This window comes from Arvicola amphibius, chromosome 3, assembly GCF_903992535.2.
Source record: "Arvicola amphibius chromosome 3, mArvAmp1.2, whole genome shotgun sequence".
Lineage (NCBI taxonomy): Eukaryota > Metazoa > Chordata > Mammalia > Rodentia > Cricetidae > Arvicola > Arvicola amphibius.
In genome coordinates, this window is record NC_052049.1 from 142,675,034 (window position 1) to 142,693,089 (window position 18,056).

At 41.7% G+C, this 18,056-nt stretch overlaps 1 protein-coding gene across 2 annotated transcripts in view; it reads left to right on the forward strand.

Moving 5' to 3' along the window:
• Wdr72 (WD repeat domain 72) overlaps nt 1–18,056 on the forward strand; it is a 152,426-nt gene that overhangs the window by 11,254 nt on the left and 123,116 nt on the right. Inside the window, exons 5-12 of one of the 2 annotated variants that reach the window (XM_038321935.1) lie at nt 67–143; nt 1,483–1,602; nt 2,761–2,942; nt 3,277–3,373; nt 5,237–5,378; nt 6,433–6,681; nt 8,873–9,093; nt 11,421–11,616. In XM_038321935.1, the coding sequence (XP_038177863.1) occupies nt 67–143; nt 1,483–1,602; nt 2,761–2,942; nt 3,277–3,373; nt 5,237–5,378; nt 6,433–6,681; nt 8,873–9,093; nt 11,421–11,616 (1,284 nt within the window). Of the gene's footprint in view, nt 1–66; nt 144–1,482; nt 1,603–2,760; nt 2,943–3,276; nt 3,398–5,236; nt 5,379–6,432; nt 6,682–8,872; nt 9,094–11,420; nt 11,617–18,056 lie in introns of both variants that reach the window. The other variant, XM_038321936.1, reaches the window with a different exon arrangement.

The following is an 18,056-nucleotide window of genomic DNA, read 5'->3' on the forward strand; positions in this document are numbered from 1 at the left end:
TAGCTGTGAGGTTATAGTGACAGCATCTGAGTCCACTGACTGACAGCTCATACCTTCCATTCACAGAGGATTCTCTCTTGGTTGTGTCTGTAACTGGCGAGCTCAAAGTTTGGGACCTTTCCTCGTCCATCAACAGCATCCAGGTTGGCTTGGAAACCACTCATTTTCCCATTATTTCAATCACTATTCATTGAAAATTTCAAACTATGAGGGGGTGATGCATATTCACAGTTGAAGGTCTAAATGATATCGTTTCAAGGGTGGGCACTGAAGCAGTTGAATTGCAGCCTTCCAACCATGTCTCCATACATAATGTAAATAGATTTGTTTTTCACACACACACAAGAGAGGGGTAGAGAGAGGGAAAGATTATATTTTTAATTTAAAAATTGATACCAGACATTGTTCTGTCCCCTCTATTAGGACTGTTCTAGGGTATGGGATCTGTAAATAGACAGATGTGTATGAGGGTTACCTTTCTGGGAATGCCGGCATGCCCACCTGCTGCTCCCTAGCATCAGACTAAAGTCATAGTAACAGACAAACGCAGAAACACAGTATGTGTGTGAGACAGCACCCCACAGTCAGTGGCAATTTCTTTATGAAGCCTAGATACTGTATTGCTTATTGCTCTTTAGAACCCCACTCCTAGCACTATCAGAAGCTTACTGCAGGTTTGGTGCCCTGCATTGGTTATGCTTGTGTTTCTTCAAAGCATCTCTTGTATTGCTTACTGTTGACAGAGGTTTCTGTCCCGCCTGGTCCCATAGCCATTCATCCCAAAGAAATACACAGAGGTCTACTACATTAATTATAAACGGGTTGGCCTATTAGCTCAGGCTTCCTATTAATTAATTCTTACATCTTAAGTTGGCCCATTATTCTTGTCTGTGTTAGCCACATGGCTTGGTACCTTTATCAGTGAGGCAGTCACATCTTGCTTCCTCTGTGTCTGAATGACAACTGAAGACTGAACTTTTGTCCTCCCAGAATTCTCCTGTTCTCGCTGCCCTGTGTCTATTTCCTGCCTGGTCCCCTGCCTATACTTTTTGCCTGGCTACTGGCCAATCAGCATTTTATTAAAATACAAGTGACAAATCTTTACAAAGTACAAGACCATTGTCCCACATCAGCTTGCTTCTGGTTTTAATAATCAAGACCCTTCAGGGTTGGTTTGTTGCTGTTCTGATTTTTGAAATTTTACACCCCTCCTTTCTGCTCTGTCTGGTAGCTGGTAACTTTATATTCTCAATGCTTATCATGGTTTCTTGTAGAGTGGTTTTTGGCTGAGTATCAGTAGTAAGTCCTTCAATCCTGCAAAGTAATGTTTAGATGAAAACACTGGAAAGGAACCTTGGATACTTTCCCCTGTCTAATGCTAGGAAGAGCCAGTGTCAAGCATATGAGAAGGACTATGTCTTCTGTTTATGTGTACATTTCCTGGAATTTATATCCAAATGTTTCTTTTTTTCCCTTTTAAAGGAAAAGCAAGATGTCTATGAAAAAGAATCGAAGTTTCTTGATTCCTTGAACTGTCAGACAATACGATTTTGTACATACACTGAGAGACTCCTGCTGGTGGTATTTTCTAAATGTTGGAAGGTATTAAAAAATACTGGTCATGGACAAATGAAATGATTTTCTTGTTGAGTCCAACAATGATAATATAATTTAAATATTGGAAAATAACTCCTTAAAGTAATAATGTTAAGACATGGAATGATTAGTCTTTTCTTCTTGGCCTATTGTTCTGTGTTCCATTACTTAGCTCCCAAAGATAGTGTATGTGGACCAATAAATTCTAGTTTTATCAACAACAAATCATAGTAATGTTGAAAATAATTTCTGGGAGCTGGAGAGATGGCTCAGTGGTTAAGAGCATCGGCTGTTCTTCCAGAGGACGGGTTCTGTTCCTGAAAGCCACACGGTGTCTCACGAATGCCTGTGACTCCCTTTCTAAGGGATGTGGCATTCTCTTTTGGCCTCTTCAGACACTCATGCATATGACGCATACATGCAGACAAACACTCACACATAAAACAAAGGCAAATTATTTAAAAAAATGAATTGCCAAATTATTTTCTTTTTTGGAGACAGGGTTTCTAAATTATTTTCAAAACCAATGTTTGCATTTTGTTTTTCGAAAGCTAATACTTGTCACTTAAAGAGCTAGATCATATTTCTGAATTTTTTTTCTGTTGTATCGCTACCATGTTTTTAGGGCGTATTCTTTCTGTCCTTGTGAATATAGTCAGTGATTTCTCCAAGGGTAAAGAAAAACTACAATATTATCTTTATTTACTCTAACATTTCACACAGCTGCTAACAGAAGTCTGTCTGACTTGTGCCATAATGATGTATTATTGCTGAAGATTTAAAGTATGCCAGTTAACTAAGGATGTCTACTACGCAAACATTTTATACGTAAGGAATTTTTAAGTGCTGTACTGGGACTACTTATATGGAGAGAATAAAACTATTTAAAAATGTAGGGTTTGGGCTTCTATGCTTACAGGGTACATGATGGGACATCTATCCACTGCAACGTACCTTAGGATAAATGGGAAAGAATAAGTCTGAGTGAAATATTAGTAAATCACAAAACAATATCTTCATCCATGAATACAGTATGCTTGCTTTTAATATTTAATAGGTTGTAGCATTAACTTCACCATAGTCTCGATGAGCATGATTATTGCTAATCCTCCTGGCAGAGTCTATTCCCCGGCTTTGTTCATGTGTATCCACAATGTCCTGCAGGTTTATGACTATTGTGACTTTTCCCTTCTGTGGACCGAAGTTAGCAGAGATGGACAGTTCTTTGCTGGTGGGGAAGTGCTTGCTGCATACAGGATCCTTGTTTGGACAGAGGACGGTCACAGTTACATCTATCAGCTGCTGAACAGGTGGGCTCAGATGGGAGCGGCGTTCAGAACATTCAGGTAGAAAATGAACTTGGGGAGGTTTATTATGGAAAAGTCTCTGCATGCAGCCCCTGATCAAAACCCAGAACAAAACAACTTTGGCACTGGAAGATTTACTCCGGGCTTGCAAGGCCTCTGCTTTTGTACAACACAGCAGGGGATGAAGGCCTGAGATTAGCCATGTAGAACTCGTACAGCTGGTGCGGGGCTTTCAAAAAGTCATCCGTAATTATTAACCCAACAGTTTCTAACTAGAGTTTAGAAACTCGAATGGTGCCATCCGGCTTTTGAAAAGTGGAAGCAAATAAAGGACCCTAAGTTCTAAATTTCGCCTCTAATTTTCCCCGCGCAGTCGGCTTTCCAAATGCATATGCCCTGCCGATGGCGGAGTCCTCAAGGAGACCATCTACCCTCACTTACTGTGCTCCACGTCTGTGGAGGAAAACAAGGTAAGAGAAGAAAAGCGGCCCCAAGCCTGCTCCTTGCTTTGTAATAGACTCAGGCTTGCAAAACTGAAACCAAAGCATCAGATCAAGTTTGTTACAGGAGAAAATCAACTTCGAGTGTTAATGGCTATTGGAGAGAAAATGCCACCCTTAAGAATTGTTGATTGATACAACAAGGCCTATTCATTACAGGGAAATTACAAGTGTGGGAGAAAATAAAGCAGATATTAAAATTCTAATTTTACCACCATAAATATTGACTGTTCGCTTACTGTAGCAGGGAACATTTCAATTGTTGGGAAGTTGAAGGAACAGTACGATTAACACTTACTTGTCCTTTACCTAGATGCGACACTTACTGGAATTTATTGTATGGATTCTCTCAAAAACATGCACCCACATCCCACGTTTATCTTCTGCTCTGTTACATACAATCTTCTTAACATTTCGATATACCTATTCCAATTCTCAAACTATAAAAGGATGTTGATACTTTAAAACATAAAGAAAAACTTGACTACACATCAAGATCATTTTCACACGTGCTTAGCTATTCTTACGAGTAAATTTCCTCTTCAAACGAGAGTAATTAAGGTTGCTGGCAGATGGTAGAGAATATAACTGTGAGCTTCCTATGTGGCTGAACTATACTTTTGGCAGTTGACCACATCTAAAATCTAAGCAGTTTTTTTTTTTTAATTCTGGTGGTATTATTCAAAGTGATTTTTAACCTGTAGAATCAGTCATCGGTTAATTATCCAAAGAGATGCTTTATGAAGAGAAAGAGTTTTATTTTAGTGGCGTATCAACATGAAAGTATGTGGCTATGTACAAAATAATCATCTGCTTAGTTAAGCAGCAGAGCTCCTGGAAGCCCCACAGCCAGGATGCCCCTTTAAGGTTTTGTTGCAAAAACATTGTTAAAAATTTCTCAGCAAAATGAGAACCCCGTGTGCTGCTGGAACAGCTAAAAAAAAACCACAAAAACAAAAGAACAAAAAAATTCAGAATTGCAGCATGCATCAGGGGACATATCTCCCTCCTTCACAGGCAGCAGCAAAGCCTTGTCTCAAATCAGAGTTATGGCCACTTAGAAAGGCGTTTTTGCTGTTCTGTACGACCTGCCATTTTCTCCCTTTTGGCTCCAGAATAAATTCTTACCAATGCAGTTTTCCACAGAAACCAAATGTCACTCATGAATTTCTACCCTAACAAGCAAACATCCAAGCTATATAATACCATTGTTTTAACACTGGAAAAGTGGGGATGGAGAAAGGTCTTAGCAGTTAAGAGCACGGGCGGCTCTTCTAGAGGACCTGGGGTTGGTTCTCAGCACCCACATGGTGGCTCACAGCCATTTGTAAGTCCAGTTTTAGGGGACCTGATGCCCTCTTCTGATCCACAGGTACACACATGGGCACAAATAAATATAAAGATGAACACTCATATACATAAAATAAAATCTTTTTGAAATGGGAAGTTGTCCAGCTTTGTTTCTCTGAGTATGAACACATAAACAGGTGGGTCTTTTGCCAGTGCTATACCCAGGCTTACATCCGTGTGTCAACTCTCTGAAGCTTAGCCTGTGATCTCATGTCTAATGTTTAATCAAGGCTCTTTTTTTCTTTTGCCAAATCATGGATGATTTTATTTAATTCACTTGCAGATTTTGAAAGAGTGGTGAACAGATGGAAAGGTTTAGTTTGGTTTGCAGTCTTGCTTCTCTCTGTCATTACCATATCACATATGTCATTACCATATTATCACCATATCACATGTGCCATTACCATATCATTACCATACCACCTATGCCATTGCCATATCATTACCATACCACCTATGCCACGCCCATGCTTGCTTTTGCAGAACCTGCATTTTGTCATGGGCTACATGAATGAACGGAAGGAGCCTTTTTACAAGGTACTTTTCTCTGGAGAAGTCTCAGGAAGAATTACATTGTGGCATATTCCAGATGTCCCCATATCTAAGTTTGATGGTTCTCCTAGAGGTAAGATAGTTTTTTTCCCCCTTTCCCCAATGCAGTGTCTCACTAGACAGACCATGCTGTCCTTGAACTCAAACTTAAAGAGCTCTTCCTGCTTCCTCCTCTTAAGCAGTGGGATTAAAGCTATGATCAGCTTGCCACTTTACATTTCTTTCTTCTTCTTATTTTAAATTTTGCGTATATGTCTGTCGTAAGTATGTGCATACAGGGGCAGGTTTCCACAGAAGCCAGTGGTGTCTGATTCCCTCTGGAGCTGTGGTTAGAGGCAGTAGCTGTGAGTTGCCTGATGTGGGTGCTGTGGATTGAACTTGGGTCCTCTAGGCAAGCAGTACATGCTCTTCACTGCTGACCTATTTCTCTAGCCCCCAAAGTTTCCGTTTCTGGTCTTGTTATCTGAAAACTAATTGTGATTAATTCAGAGACTTTTACATTGAGTCATAGAGGACTTCAGACAAAAAGCAGACTCTTGCCATTAGATACTGTGATAATTAAAGACTGCTAATTTGACAGGGTTGAGAGTCACCTAGGAGACACACCTCTGAGCATGACTCTGCAGAGTCTCTGCAGGTTAACTAAGGTGGGAGGAAGGGCCTCAGATGTGGACAGCACAATTCCATGATCTGGAGTCCTAGACCAAATTAAAGGAAGAGATCATGCTGAACACCACATTCATCTCTTTCCTTCCTAAGTGTAGACGCAGTGTGAGCACTGCTGGGAGCTCCCATAGCCGTGACTTCCCCGCCATGCTGGACCATGCTCTTGAACTCTGAGCTAAAACAAACCCTTCCTTCCTTAAGTTTCTTTTGTGAGACATTCTGTCAAGCAACTAGGGATGTAATACCAATATGAAAACAGATGTAGTTTAAGTTTGTGGATCTGATGCACAAATACAACTAACATAATTCAAATGACCTTCAGCTGAGCATCCCAAGAGTTACAGACTGGTGTTCTGAGTGTGGCTGAGCTTTTCTACCAAAAAGATGACATCTTTACTAGATTTTCCATATCTCTTATAAATAAATAAACCAACTTTTCCCCTTGCGTGTGCTCCTTTCAGAAATTCCGATAACCACCACCTGGACTCTACAGGACAATTTCGATAAGCATCAAACGGTGTCACAGAGCATCGCAGACCATCTCTCCGGGTCCAGAGATGAGATGGGAATGACAGCCACCATCACCTCATCAGAGTACATTCCAAATCTTGATAAGCTCGTCTGTGGCTGTGAGGATGGGACCATTTTCATCACGAAGGCTCTGAATGCTGCCAAAGCAGGACTTCTAGAAGTGGACTCTTTATGGAAAGGTGACTGAAATTTTTTCCTTCACCTGTTTACTTAATTTATCTTTTGTATAGCTTCTACGAGCTATACGAAAGTGATTCAGAGGCCTCAGACCTTTGATGGCATTTGCAGATAAACCTGTGCATGATCTAATGCTAAATTACACATGTACATAGGTTTGTGAGGACTCAAGCCGAGAGCTGCACTATCCCACCGAAGCTTCTCATGCCGCTTTAAAGGCCCGTGTACATAATAGTGTCACTATATTTCCTGAAAGGGTATGTCTATATATGCGTGCACACATGCACACACGCACACTAGCACACTGTGTGCAGTGTTTTTATTAACAAAATAGTTGCCACGCTGAATTACTATTGAATAACTATTAATAAAATATTCTGGTGCTCATTCTTCATGAGCTCACTATAAATGATGAATAATAATCAAAATTTAGGTTGAAAACACTTTTGTTAATTGATGCCTAAGTTTTCCAGCCTTTAGCTACTATGGAAGGTTTAGAATTGATTATCCTTGAATGACTACATCAATATTAGTTTGTGATTTAGATTTTGAAAATTAAGCTATCCGAATGGTTCCATAAAGAACTTATATGAGTATATACATGAATACCCAATAATAACCTGTGAAATTGCAAGTGTTCCCCCCAAAGTGACCGCCTTTTACATCTTTAAATCTTTACCAATGAGAATAAAATGGTATCTCCCTGTATTTATTTATATTTCCTTATAATAAAGTCTGTGCTCTTATTCATCTCTTTGCATGATGACAATATCTGCTAAATAAATGTCATTATACAATGAGTTGTCATATAAGGAGAGGGAAGATCAGAGGGGATGCCAACTTTAGGATATATAGTAAAATTGTATGCCCATGGCTTTTTCCTTTTCCTTTTTGAGAGGTTCAACTTAGGGCATCATGCATACTCGATAAGCATTCTACTGTGGGATTCCCCCAAATGAACTTCCTTTCTTCTTTCCCTGCAATGCTGGGGATCAAACCTAGGGCCTTACACATCCTCAGTGGTGTGGTTGTTGTTTGTTTCTGTGTAGTTTTCAATTAAAACCTCATGTAGTCTCCAGTCTTCCCTCACACTTGAACCACTCACTGAGTGTGAGTGACTTGTAGTTGACAGCCGCGGAGTAAATGGCAACGATGCCAGAAGAGATAATAAGTAGGTAAACAGCTGCCACTAAGAGTCAGAGAATGCGGTGACTGTAAACATTTTAATCTAGGCCGATTTATTCTAATATAGAGAAAACAGACAGAAACCTGCACTTTACTGACAAGCTTCTGAACTAACAACATTCATCGCAGCTTGCTAAGGACAGAGTATGAAGCAGAACAAAATAACAGATCTTTGAGGAGATTCTGTTTCAGTTCAAATAATGCGCATGGCCAAGGGTCGCCTCTAGTTTGGAAAATGTGGGCGGCAATGAAAGCAGCAGCAGGGGCTAGTGGCAAGGGAAGCGGCTCATCAGGAGACCTGAGTTCCAGTTCAGATCCGGGTTGAAAGGTCACTTGCCCACATGCCCCCAGGCTTCCATGCTTCCCAGGTGCCAGGCATTAAGCTGAGAATGTATTCCGTTCACCCACCAGCCTGTCCAACGTGAGGCTGGTTGTTGCTCGTATGTTAAAGAGGTGGGTGGACTCTGTGAGTCAGAAGAAAGGAGCAGATGTCTACATCTGCGGCAGCACAAGTAGGAAGTGATTGGCTCACAGGCAAGGTGCTGACTCCTTCAGCACCAAAGCTTAAACAGTGTGCCCAGCTTTCAACAGAAGGGGTTGATGACCTATTCGAGTCTGGCATACTTTATCTGGAAGCAATGGAAACGAGGTAGAACTTGATCATTTCAAACATCTTCTGTAGAAAAACGTCCTGTGGCATTTGCTTTTCTTTTCTGTTAAATTTAACTTGGCCGCTCAAGTGAAGAAGGGGTAAGTGACTAGTTCCCTCGTGCTATAGCATGTCAGCAGCCATCAGCAAACAGGGGACTTGAATGACCAAGCTTCCTGTCTCGGTCAAAGCTTGGTCTAGCTTGAGAGGAGGCATTTAGCTCTCTTTGAGATGGTATACCAAGGCTGCTGAGTAATTTTCTTCGCCAACTGTGTGCACGTGTTAAAATTTGCGAAACAAAAATCTCAGAATTACCTTAAAAGTAACATTGTGATCCTTGGTGTCCGACCCCTTTCCAGATCCCCCCTGTCATACGCTCCTCAGAGGCCATCACCAGAGTGTGACTTCCTTACTTTACCCTCACGGTCTTGCTTCAAAATTAGACGAAAGCTGGATGGTGTCTGGGGATCAAGGCTCCTGTGTGATCCTGTGGGATATTTTTAGGGAAGAAATTCTGCACACGTTCTTTTTGGAAGCTGGTCCAGTAACAAGACTCTTGATGCCACCAGAGAACCGGAAAGTAAGTGAATATAGAGAGTAAACCCTAACACACAAGTTAAAAAGCAAACGACAACAAAACCCTGTATTCACACAAGTAGAAAACAAACAAACAAAATACGCACATTCTGTCTGCCCACAGTTAGCTAGCTCGGACAAGTTTGCTTGTAACTTTTCAATATGCTTTTTATTTTTATTATAATGTGTCACACAAACAATGTTGCTAAAGTAAACATTGGATCAATTGTAGCTTTATAAAATATTTTAAATTGTGCATGAAGTAATCAATTTTTTCTCCCTAGTTATGCCTTAATTTTTTAAAAATACTTTCAAAGATTATGCAAAAGCAAGTAAACGAATGTAGGAATATATAAATTAAAGTTTAGCTTTGATTTCCTTAATAAGCCCTGGGTGAAAACTTGATAAATATTGACTTCATAAACATCAATCTATGAGAAAAAGGAAATATAGATAATGCCTGTCCTCTCATGAGACATCAACTTAAATCCAGTTATTAACAATAAGCTGAGGTCCTTGTTAAAGTCTGAACTAGATTTTGGCGGGAAACGGCATATGGCAATTGTAGATAAGGTGTTTGGTAAGTTATATTGGCTTATGAAATTATGTCCATAGAGTGTAAACATGGAGAAATTGACACTGTCTTCTGGGCTAAGACATGAAGAAACGTATCTCTCGATCACTGAGGATTAAATGAAACAGTGAATCGCTGTTTCATAAACTTCCCATGTGGACGTTTGGAATAATGTGGAATCTATTTTATTCCCAAGGTTCTTTCCTGCGCCTTTCAATCCTTTTCTCTTTTCTGCTCCAGCACAGAAGTCCACATCTGTCTCTCTCCTGTTCTCTTAGCCTCTTGCTCCAGCCACAGGTGATGTAGCTGTTAGTGCCAGAATGCAATCAAAACAAGTCAGATAAAAAAAAAGGGATTTGTGGTTAGAATATAGTGGACATCAGCATGGGGGGGGGGGATTATAGAACTTAAACTATGAATTCAGAAATATGGTTTCTACCTCCAAGAGCATACTATTCTACAATTCTGCTTCTTTTTCTATATATTATTTCATCTTCTAACTTTCAAATGTTTAGGAAACAGGGTTGGATCAACCCGGTGTGAGTCCTCCAACCTGTGTTCATGCATGACCATTTGATTTATATTTTTGTGTTTATATATGTGTGTGTTTATGTGTGTGCTTGTGTATATGTGGGTGGAGGTGTGTGCATGTGTCTGTGTGTGTATCTGTGTGTGCCTACTTGTATGTCTCTCTGTGTGTGTCTGTGCATGTTTGTGTGTGTATCTGCGTGCCCCTTTGTGTGTGTTTCTGGATCACTTGGAGGCTCACATTCCAGGAGCTGTGGAGTATACCATTTCTCCACAAGGCAGGATATCTGGGGAGCTGTGACATCTGACCCATTCTAAAGTCTAGCCTCCAGATGTATCACATCTTCCATTTTGTGATTTTTTTTTTCTCCTCAGGATTTCTTTAGTCTCCTTAAAATTGGGGGGGGGGCATGTTGTCTAGTGCCTGCACAGTGAGTAGCAATCAGCTCTGCAGCTGCCATTCTGGATGGGTCAGCAGCCCCGCATGCTCCTAAGGATTAATTCAGGGCTGTGTGCATGCTAGGCAAGTGTTCTTCACTGCTACATCCCTGCATCACTTATTAATTTTAATTTTTCTTCATTTTATCAACTAGTTTTCCAAGTTGGGTGGTGAAGGTGACCATTGATGACTTTGACCCATGTCCCCAGGCTGTAAAACTCCTTATGTCCTTGTACTTTCGAGGGAGTGCCTTCAGCAAGAGCCATCTAATGCTGTCCTGTTTTAGACTGTGTCTGCACTAAGTTTCCTGTTTGGATTAGAAACTGTGGAGTTCTGGGAACCGAACCAAATCACATTTTGAGGCTTTAAGTGGAAAGTCTCTGCTCTTGATACCCTTGGGCCTAAGTTCGTGTCCACAAATAGCTTCTTTTTGTGGTGACAAATGAGGTCTGGGGTTTATTGTGCTCTGCACTGTTTCCGACATCAGCATTGCTGCCTGCTCTGCTGAGTGATGGGAACCCTTCGGTGTCTTACAAGAGGATCTGGCTGTGCCCTTTCCCTTTCACGCCTGTCTCGTGACCTTTCTGGTGAGTCGGGGAGTTGAAACTCTGCTCTGTGTCTACCGCTGATTCATGAGCGCCCTGTGAAGAAGTTCTGTTGAATGCACAAATGCATTCTTGTAAATAGGTACAGCAGAACAGTGTGTGCATGCTTGAGTGTGTGGAAGGGTTAACTCTCCCATTAGGTAGCACACAGCTTTTCACGTATGTAAGTTTTTGTGCTTCTACAGGTAAGGGACGAGCAAATACTCTGCTGTGTGTGTGGCGACCACTCTGTGGCTCTCCTTCACCTGGAAGGTAGACAGTGCCTCCTTCGCGCCCGGAAGCACCTTTTTCCTGTGAGGACCGTCCGATGGCACCCAGTGGAGAACTTTCTAATCGTCGGCTGTGCAGATGACTCTGTCTACATTTGGGAGATTGAAACAGGTGAGCAGAGAGGTGAGCCCTAGTTCTCCTTGGTCCGTCTGTTGGGCGCGTGCAAGCGTTTGTCTGGATGGAAAGTTCCATAACTCACACAGCGATGACCTCAGTTGTTTTCCCTTTGGGTTGGGCTACATTTATAGCTGCAGTGGAAGTGTGGGAGATAAAACACGGTGGCCCAAGTCAGATCCTGACCAGATGATGATTAGCTGACAGGGCAGAGCTCAGGAATGAGCCGGATATTTCTGGAAGCTATAAATAAAAACATAAGTTATCTACTTTAATTATTAACAAGAGAGAAATTTAGTGTCCTTCTGGTCTCAGATTATCATTAAATTCTGCCTTCTTCAGCACAGTCACCAACTCAGCAACATTTTGAGCTAATTGATGATGAGTAATAATGGAATATAATTAATTATAAAAACTCCAAAAAACTTGAGTCAGGGAAACTGAAGACTAAGTAGTTCAACTGAACTTTTTGATATCACACCAGAGAGATTGTGTGTTTTGAACACTGAAGGGATTTTCTTTTTCTTTTCAAGTTTGATTAGGTGTCTGGAGACAGAATAACAGATTTCAGAAAGGCCTGGGAACACACCAAATAAAGGAGGTGTAATTACTGAATATGAGTTAGCACGCATCTCTTGGGAGTGTGTTCCACGGGATCTATTGCATGGCTTTGATAGATCAGCAGTGGTGGTTTTGAGTTGGGTGTTGTTAACAGGCTGGGGAGTTCCTAATATAGTTTGGACTTAGACTTTGCCCAAAGAATTGCAGTTTTCTCTCCCTTTGACTGTTGTGGGCTAATGATGGTGATTTGTCCACCAGAGTTTCGAGCTTAACAGCTTTGATAGCTTCAGTGTTCATTTTCTCATTTAATCCTTACAACTTGTGCTGTGGAGAGGAGAGATCCTAGTCATTACTGGATTGTTGGGGCACGCCACACCTGCTGTGTGAATATGCAAGATTGCATAGCTAAGAAATAGGAGAAAGTTCTAGGTCCCTGGTGACCCATCACACAATAAATCCAAAAGCATGATAATTTTTATTTTATCATTTCTTGCATTTCTTTTGCGTGTGTTATGCCTAGGCATATACTTGTGCGTCGTGTGCATTTAGTTCTGGAGGAGGCCAGAAGAGGGCATTGGATCCCCAGGGACTGGAATTTATGTGTTGGGTTCCAGCACCATGGGTGCTGGAAATTGAATTCAGGTCTTCTCCAAAAGCAGCCAAACCACCTAACTACTGAGCCATCATTTCAGCTCAAATTAAGAATAATTTAAAAATCTGTGTGTTTTCTAAGGCTATGAGTGATAGTTGAATATAGTGGGTAGAAGAGATTCCAAAGTATTGACTGCCTCTGGGATCTGATAGGCAAGAGTTACTGGCCATGGGCAAATCACGTGGCTTATCTGCAAGGCTTGTCTGTGGAATAGATGTAATCATAATGATTAAATCAAATCATACCTTATATTGGAAAACAAGCAGTAAGTCATTAGTAATATTCAGCCTCGTCATCATCATCATCATCAAAGAATCTAGTACCTCTTAACTGCGGCTGTGAAGTTCTTTCCTGTGAACCATAAGTGTTTATTCATGTATGCAGCTGCATACTTGAGTGGGGCTATTAGGTGACCAAGCCTGTTTTTCATAGAAAATGGGATCTAGAACAAATAAAGAACTGTGTGGTCACTCCCAGATGTTCCTGGTTCTAGTACAAAGTTAAAAGAAACGATTCCACCTCGCTATCAGAACTTGCGTCCTATAAATGCTATAACCTTACTCATGTACACATTTCCAGGTCAATAAACAGATGCGTGTGTTATATTTCAATCACAGTTCCAGCAGGAAGCTGAATTCAACTGATGTTTGTCAAAGGATGGGAAATTCATGAATTGAAAATTTGTAAATGTGTGGGTAGGGGTGAAGGAGTAGGTTGGGAATCAGGGCATGAGTGATGAGCTCCCTCATGTGTGGGCATGGGCAGCAACATGAGCCTATAACCCCCCACCCTTCATCCCTACCTTCTGACCCCCAATAAATGAAGCAGAAGTAACCATAGTGCAACTGAAAACCAGGAAGTTCAGGGGATGTTGCAGCCAGACATGCAGGGTCAAAAGAGGAAAGCCATGAAGCGATTCTCATCCTCTTAACAACCGCCTTCATTGTTTAATCCTACTAGACATCAGAGGTGAAGGGGCTGATTCTTGGCATCAACCTCAGTGAGCACAGAGCAGGACACAGGCAGTGGGAGTGGCTGGGCTGGGCTGTCCAATGGACAATGGTCGATGTAGTAACTGTCATAGACAGAACATATTTTAATTCATGAGTCTCTTAGAATTGCCTATAAATATTGTTTCTGTAGAAGTGTTCTATCAGATAAGTACATGTTTGCTGTCAAACTGACCTATGGGATGTTTGTTCCAAATGAGGATATTAATCTTTTGTTAACTACTTTAACTATGTTGTTGTCCCTTTTGTTTCTAAACAATAACAATTCAATCTAGTAATTCGCTCAGGATTGGAAGTAGTATTATTTATATCTATCTGAGTCTTCATATGGGTGACACGTCCCTCACTTTCCCCAAATTCCATCCCAATGACCACCAGACCTCTAAGCTTCTTTAAACTAAGTTTGCCTAATTTCTTTTAGCCTTGGGTCTGGTATTAACTTTGTTGAGGGTTGTCTTTTGTCTCTGCATTTTTTTCCCTTTGATGTTTATATGTACTTCTTTTATGAGTATGGGTGTTTTGCCAGTATATATGCCTGTGTACCACATGCCTGTGGATGCCAGGAGAGGGGTCGGATCTCCTGGAACTACTGTTACATATGATTTTGAGCTGCCATGAAGGTGCCGGGAATCAAACCCAGATCCTCTAGAAGAGCAGTCAGTTGTCCTAACTTCTGAGCCATCTCTCCAGTCCTATTTACTTAAGATTTAAGGGATTATCTTTCCCTTCCCAAGCCTGATATCAGCTGGCTAAGGTGGTACTATCATCTTTCTCATGCTTAATTTCTTAATTTTATTCTTTTTATATAAAGGTGGAAAGATGGAGTCAGGGAGGTTTCCCATGTGTTGTTTCATGTTAGGGAGCAGGAAACACTAAGACTGAAACTGTTTAAGAGGATCCTAAGAAATAGCATGTGCCTGTTCACCGATGTGCCTGGCACACAGTTAAGTGAACTAAGGAATGGATGGGCAAGTGTAACGTCACATATTCAGTGGTGGGAGGATGGAGCTCCCAGTATGGACAGTCCTTGCCTCTCTGATGCCTGGCTGTAAGCAGCCCTGAGCTTTCTACTCCACACAACCCACAGGGTCCTGAAGCTGATGCCTCCTGAGAGGGAGGGAGGACCTTGCCTTTTCGACTCCAGGAGTTTTTCTGGGCCTTTGTCCCCTCGCCTGTGGTTGTGCAATTCACTCGACTGGGTTCGAATCACGTGACTAGATGTGTTCTTTGTTCCAGTATTCAGCCTCCTGGAAACACAAAGGAGGAATCAATTGACTGAAGTGAGTCAGACACTTCCCAGCACCGGCACACCTCCAAAGCACAGAGGAGGGGGGGAGATAGCAAGTATCAATAGGGAGGAAATCAAGGAAAGAGGCCTGGAAAGAAAAGACATATCCTAGAGCCACACTCCCATGCCGATTTCATGCTGAAACTGTATGCGGTCTTTCTTTCTGTGACAGGTGGCATGGCTGGATGCATGTCTGGGTGATGCTTTGGGGTCATAGGTGGACATGCTCACCTCCTGGATGACCAGAATAGGGGATTGTCGGTTAACACGGAAGGCTCTTGTCCTGACTGAGGGCAGAGCGACAGTGTCGAGTGCTGAGAGCTTCCAGTTTTACTTATTGATCTTCTGGATGTCCCGTGATGTTTAGGCCTGATTAGGAAGGGGAAAAATTGGAGATGTCATTTTGATTAATATTTGTGCTCCCACAGCGTGTTTGGCACTGAGGACTCTGGGTCTCACTGCTGCTTGGCTGACACAATAGGAGTAATGCATTACCCATTCTTCCCCTACGTGCACACCAGAAATAATTTTTAGCTCTGAGCTAATTATTCCTTTTAGACATTAATTTTGGCGTATTTCTGAGGGCTTCCATGTTTATAGTAACAGATTTGCAGGGCAGAAAGAAACCTATACTTTGAATTTCTTGTGTGTTGTTAATATATTGGTTATTTTTATTCCTGAATGTTTTCTGCCCAACTCATGCTGCTATTAGAACATAGTCCACAGTGAGCCTCTTAATTATTTTTTTGTGGAGGAACAAATGAAATCTTGTTTGCTGAAAGATAAAACATTTCTTGATGGGATGGTTCAGTAGTTTTTCAACACAGGGCTGAATTGTAAAAAAAAAAAAAATCAGCTTTAGGGCCTTATGGTTTCTCCTGTGGCTTCTGACATTGCCCTTGTCACTCCAGAGAATCTGTATGCAATACTTACAGTATAGACAAGGCTGTGTTTCAATAAAACTTTCTTCCATAAAACAGAACCAGGCAGCAGGCAGCTGTGGCTAGTATACCTGAGACATAACGATTGCTTTTCTTAACGGATATTGTTGGGGTTGGGAGGAGAGTTCATCCAGTAAAGTGCCTGCTGCACACGCACGAGGGCCAGGGCTTCTATTTCCAGAGCCCATGGAAGAAAGATCAGGGTGTGGCAAACGACTGGAACCCTTTCTAGGGACGTGGAGACAGGAGAATCACTGGGGCTTGTTGGACAGCCAGCCTAGTCCAATGAACACACTCCTTGTTCTGTGAGACCATGCCTCCAAAACTAAGATGATCAGGCATTGAGGTGGCTCAGTAGGAAACAAACAAACAAACTAGTGGCCAAGTCTGATGACTTGATTTCAAGCACACGGTCATACAGTGGAAGAAAAGCACAGACTGCAAGCTTGTCCTCTGCTCCAGGTATGTACCTTGGCATACGTATGGAGAGAAATTGCAGAAGACACCTAGAATCAGCCTCAGCCCACCAAGCCACATGCATCCACACATACGTGTACATGCACCTGCAAACATACACATGAACAAATACATCACCCATACACACTGAAATATTTTCTTCGGAGCAGCTCATTCTTAGTTCAATCCGCCTTACTGACTGTGGAGGTTTGGGATTGCCACTATCAACTCACTAGTGAGGAAACAGAGGTGAGACAGCCTCTGTGTGTCTAAGGTAGCTGACCGGGTGTCACCCCTGTATGGGGACACAGGTCTCTTCCTGATCTCCGGTTTGTCCTTCATTGTATATTACACGGTACAGTTCCTGCAGATGGAAGCCAGCGTGTTGCAACCATCAGGCGGGAGTTAGATAAGAATGCTGGGAAGAGAGAGAGAACAGCTTCTGGAAGATTGCTCAGTACTCTTGGGAAGGAGGGTCTCTGGTTATCTCTCAGAATGTGGCTTTTAATTTACACATAGTCCTAACAGCTCTGGTCATCTGATTTCTCACATGACAGATTAGAAACAGCAACGTATACGCAAAAGATGGTTACTGACAGGCACACCTGACAGCAGAAGCGACAGCCGATAGGAAGGCAGGAGAAACTGCAGTGTAACAGGGCTCAAGCAGATTCCCAAGTCCAGGAAAGAACAATGCTGAAATTAGTTCTGCCATAGGTAGTAAATTGCCAACCTCATAATTTCTTTCCATAATGGATTTGCATGTACTTGTTGGAAAGTTCTTTGGGTCTTCAATGTTGCTGTCTAATTAGGGAGTTCGTTTTCATAGATTTGGTGGAAATAGTAAGAAATAGTTTTTTATAAAAAAAATTAATAAAGATTCTAGGCAGGGAGGTAGTTAAAGCTCTTAACAATGGTTAAAGACCCACAGCGAGGAAACTAGAGTTCGAATCCCCAGAAGCCATGTAACTGTCCAGTAAGCACGACAGCTGTCTTGCAGTTCAAGCCAGAGACAGGGCGTCACTCTCTTCATCCCACCTCTCCCCCATCCGCAGAAAGATGGCTAGCCTCATTGGTGAGTTCTGGTTTTGACTGACAGACTCTGTCTTAAAGAATAAAGTGGAAGAATCATAGAGGAATGTCCTAAACATCAATCTTAACTGCATATACAGACATCCACACACAGGCAAAGGTGCATACACACAGGAAGGCACATACCACACACACACACATACATGAGAAGAAGAAAAAGGAAAAATATGAGATGAATTTTGCCAACTAAAAACGAATAGGCCATATTTTCCAAATACATCCAATGCTTTGTCTTGGAAGTGTGTAGAGTAAAAACCATGGGGCCCACAGTTTATTGGATCAATGGTCATATTCGCTCCAATAACACAGAATCTGTGGCTAAGTTCAAACTTTACCATGACAAAGTGGCATACAAGTTGGCTCTGGGAAAACAGATTTTTTAGTACATAAGTTTTAGTCCCCCATGGAGCACAAAGGAAAACACTGAGAAAAGCCCC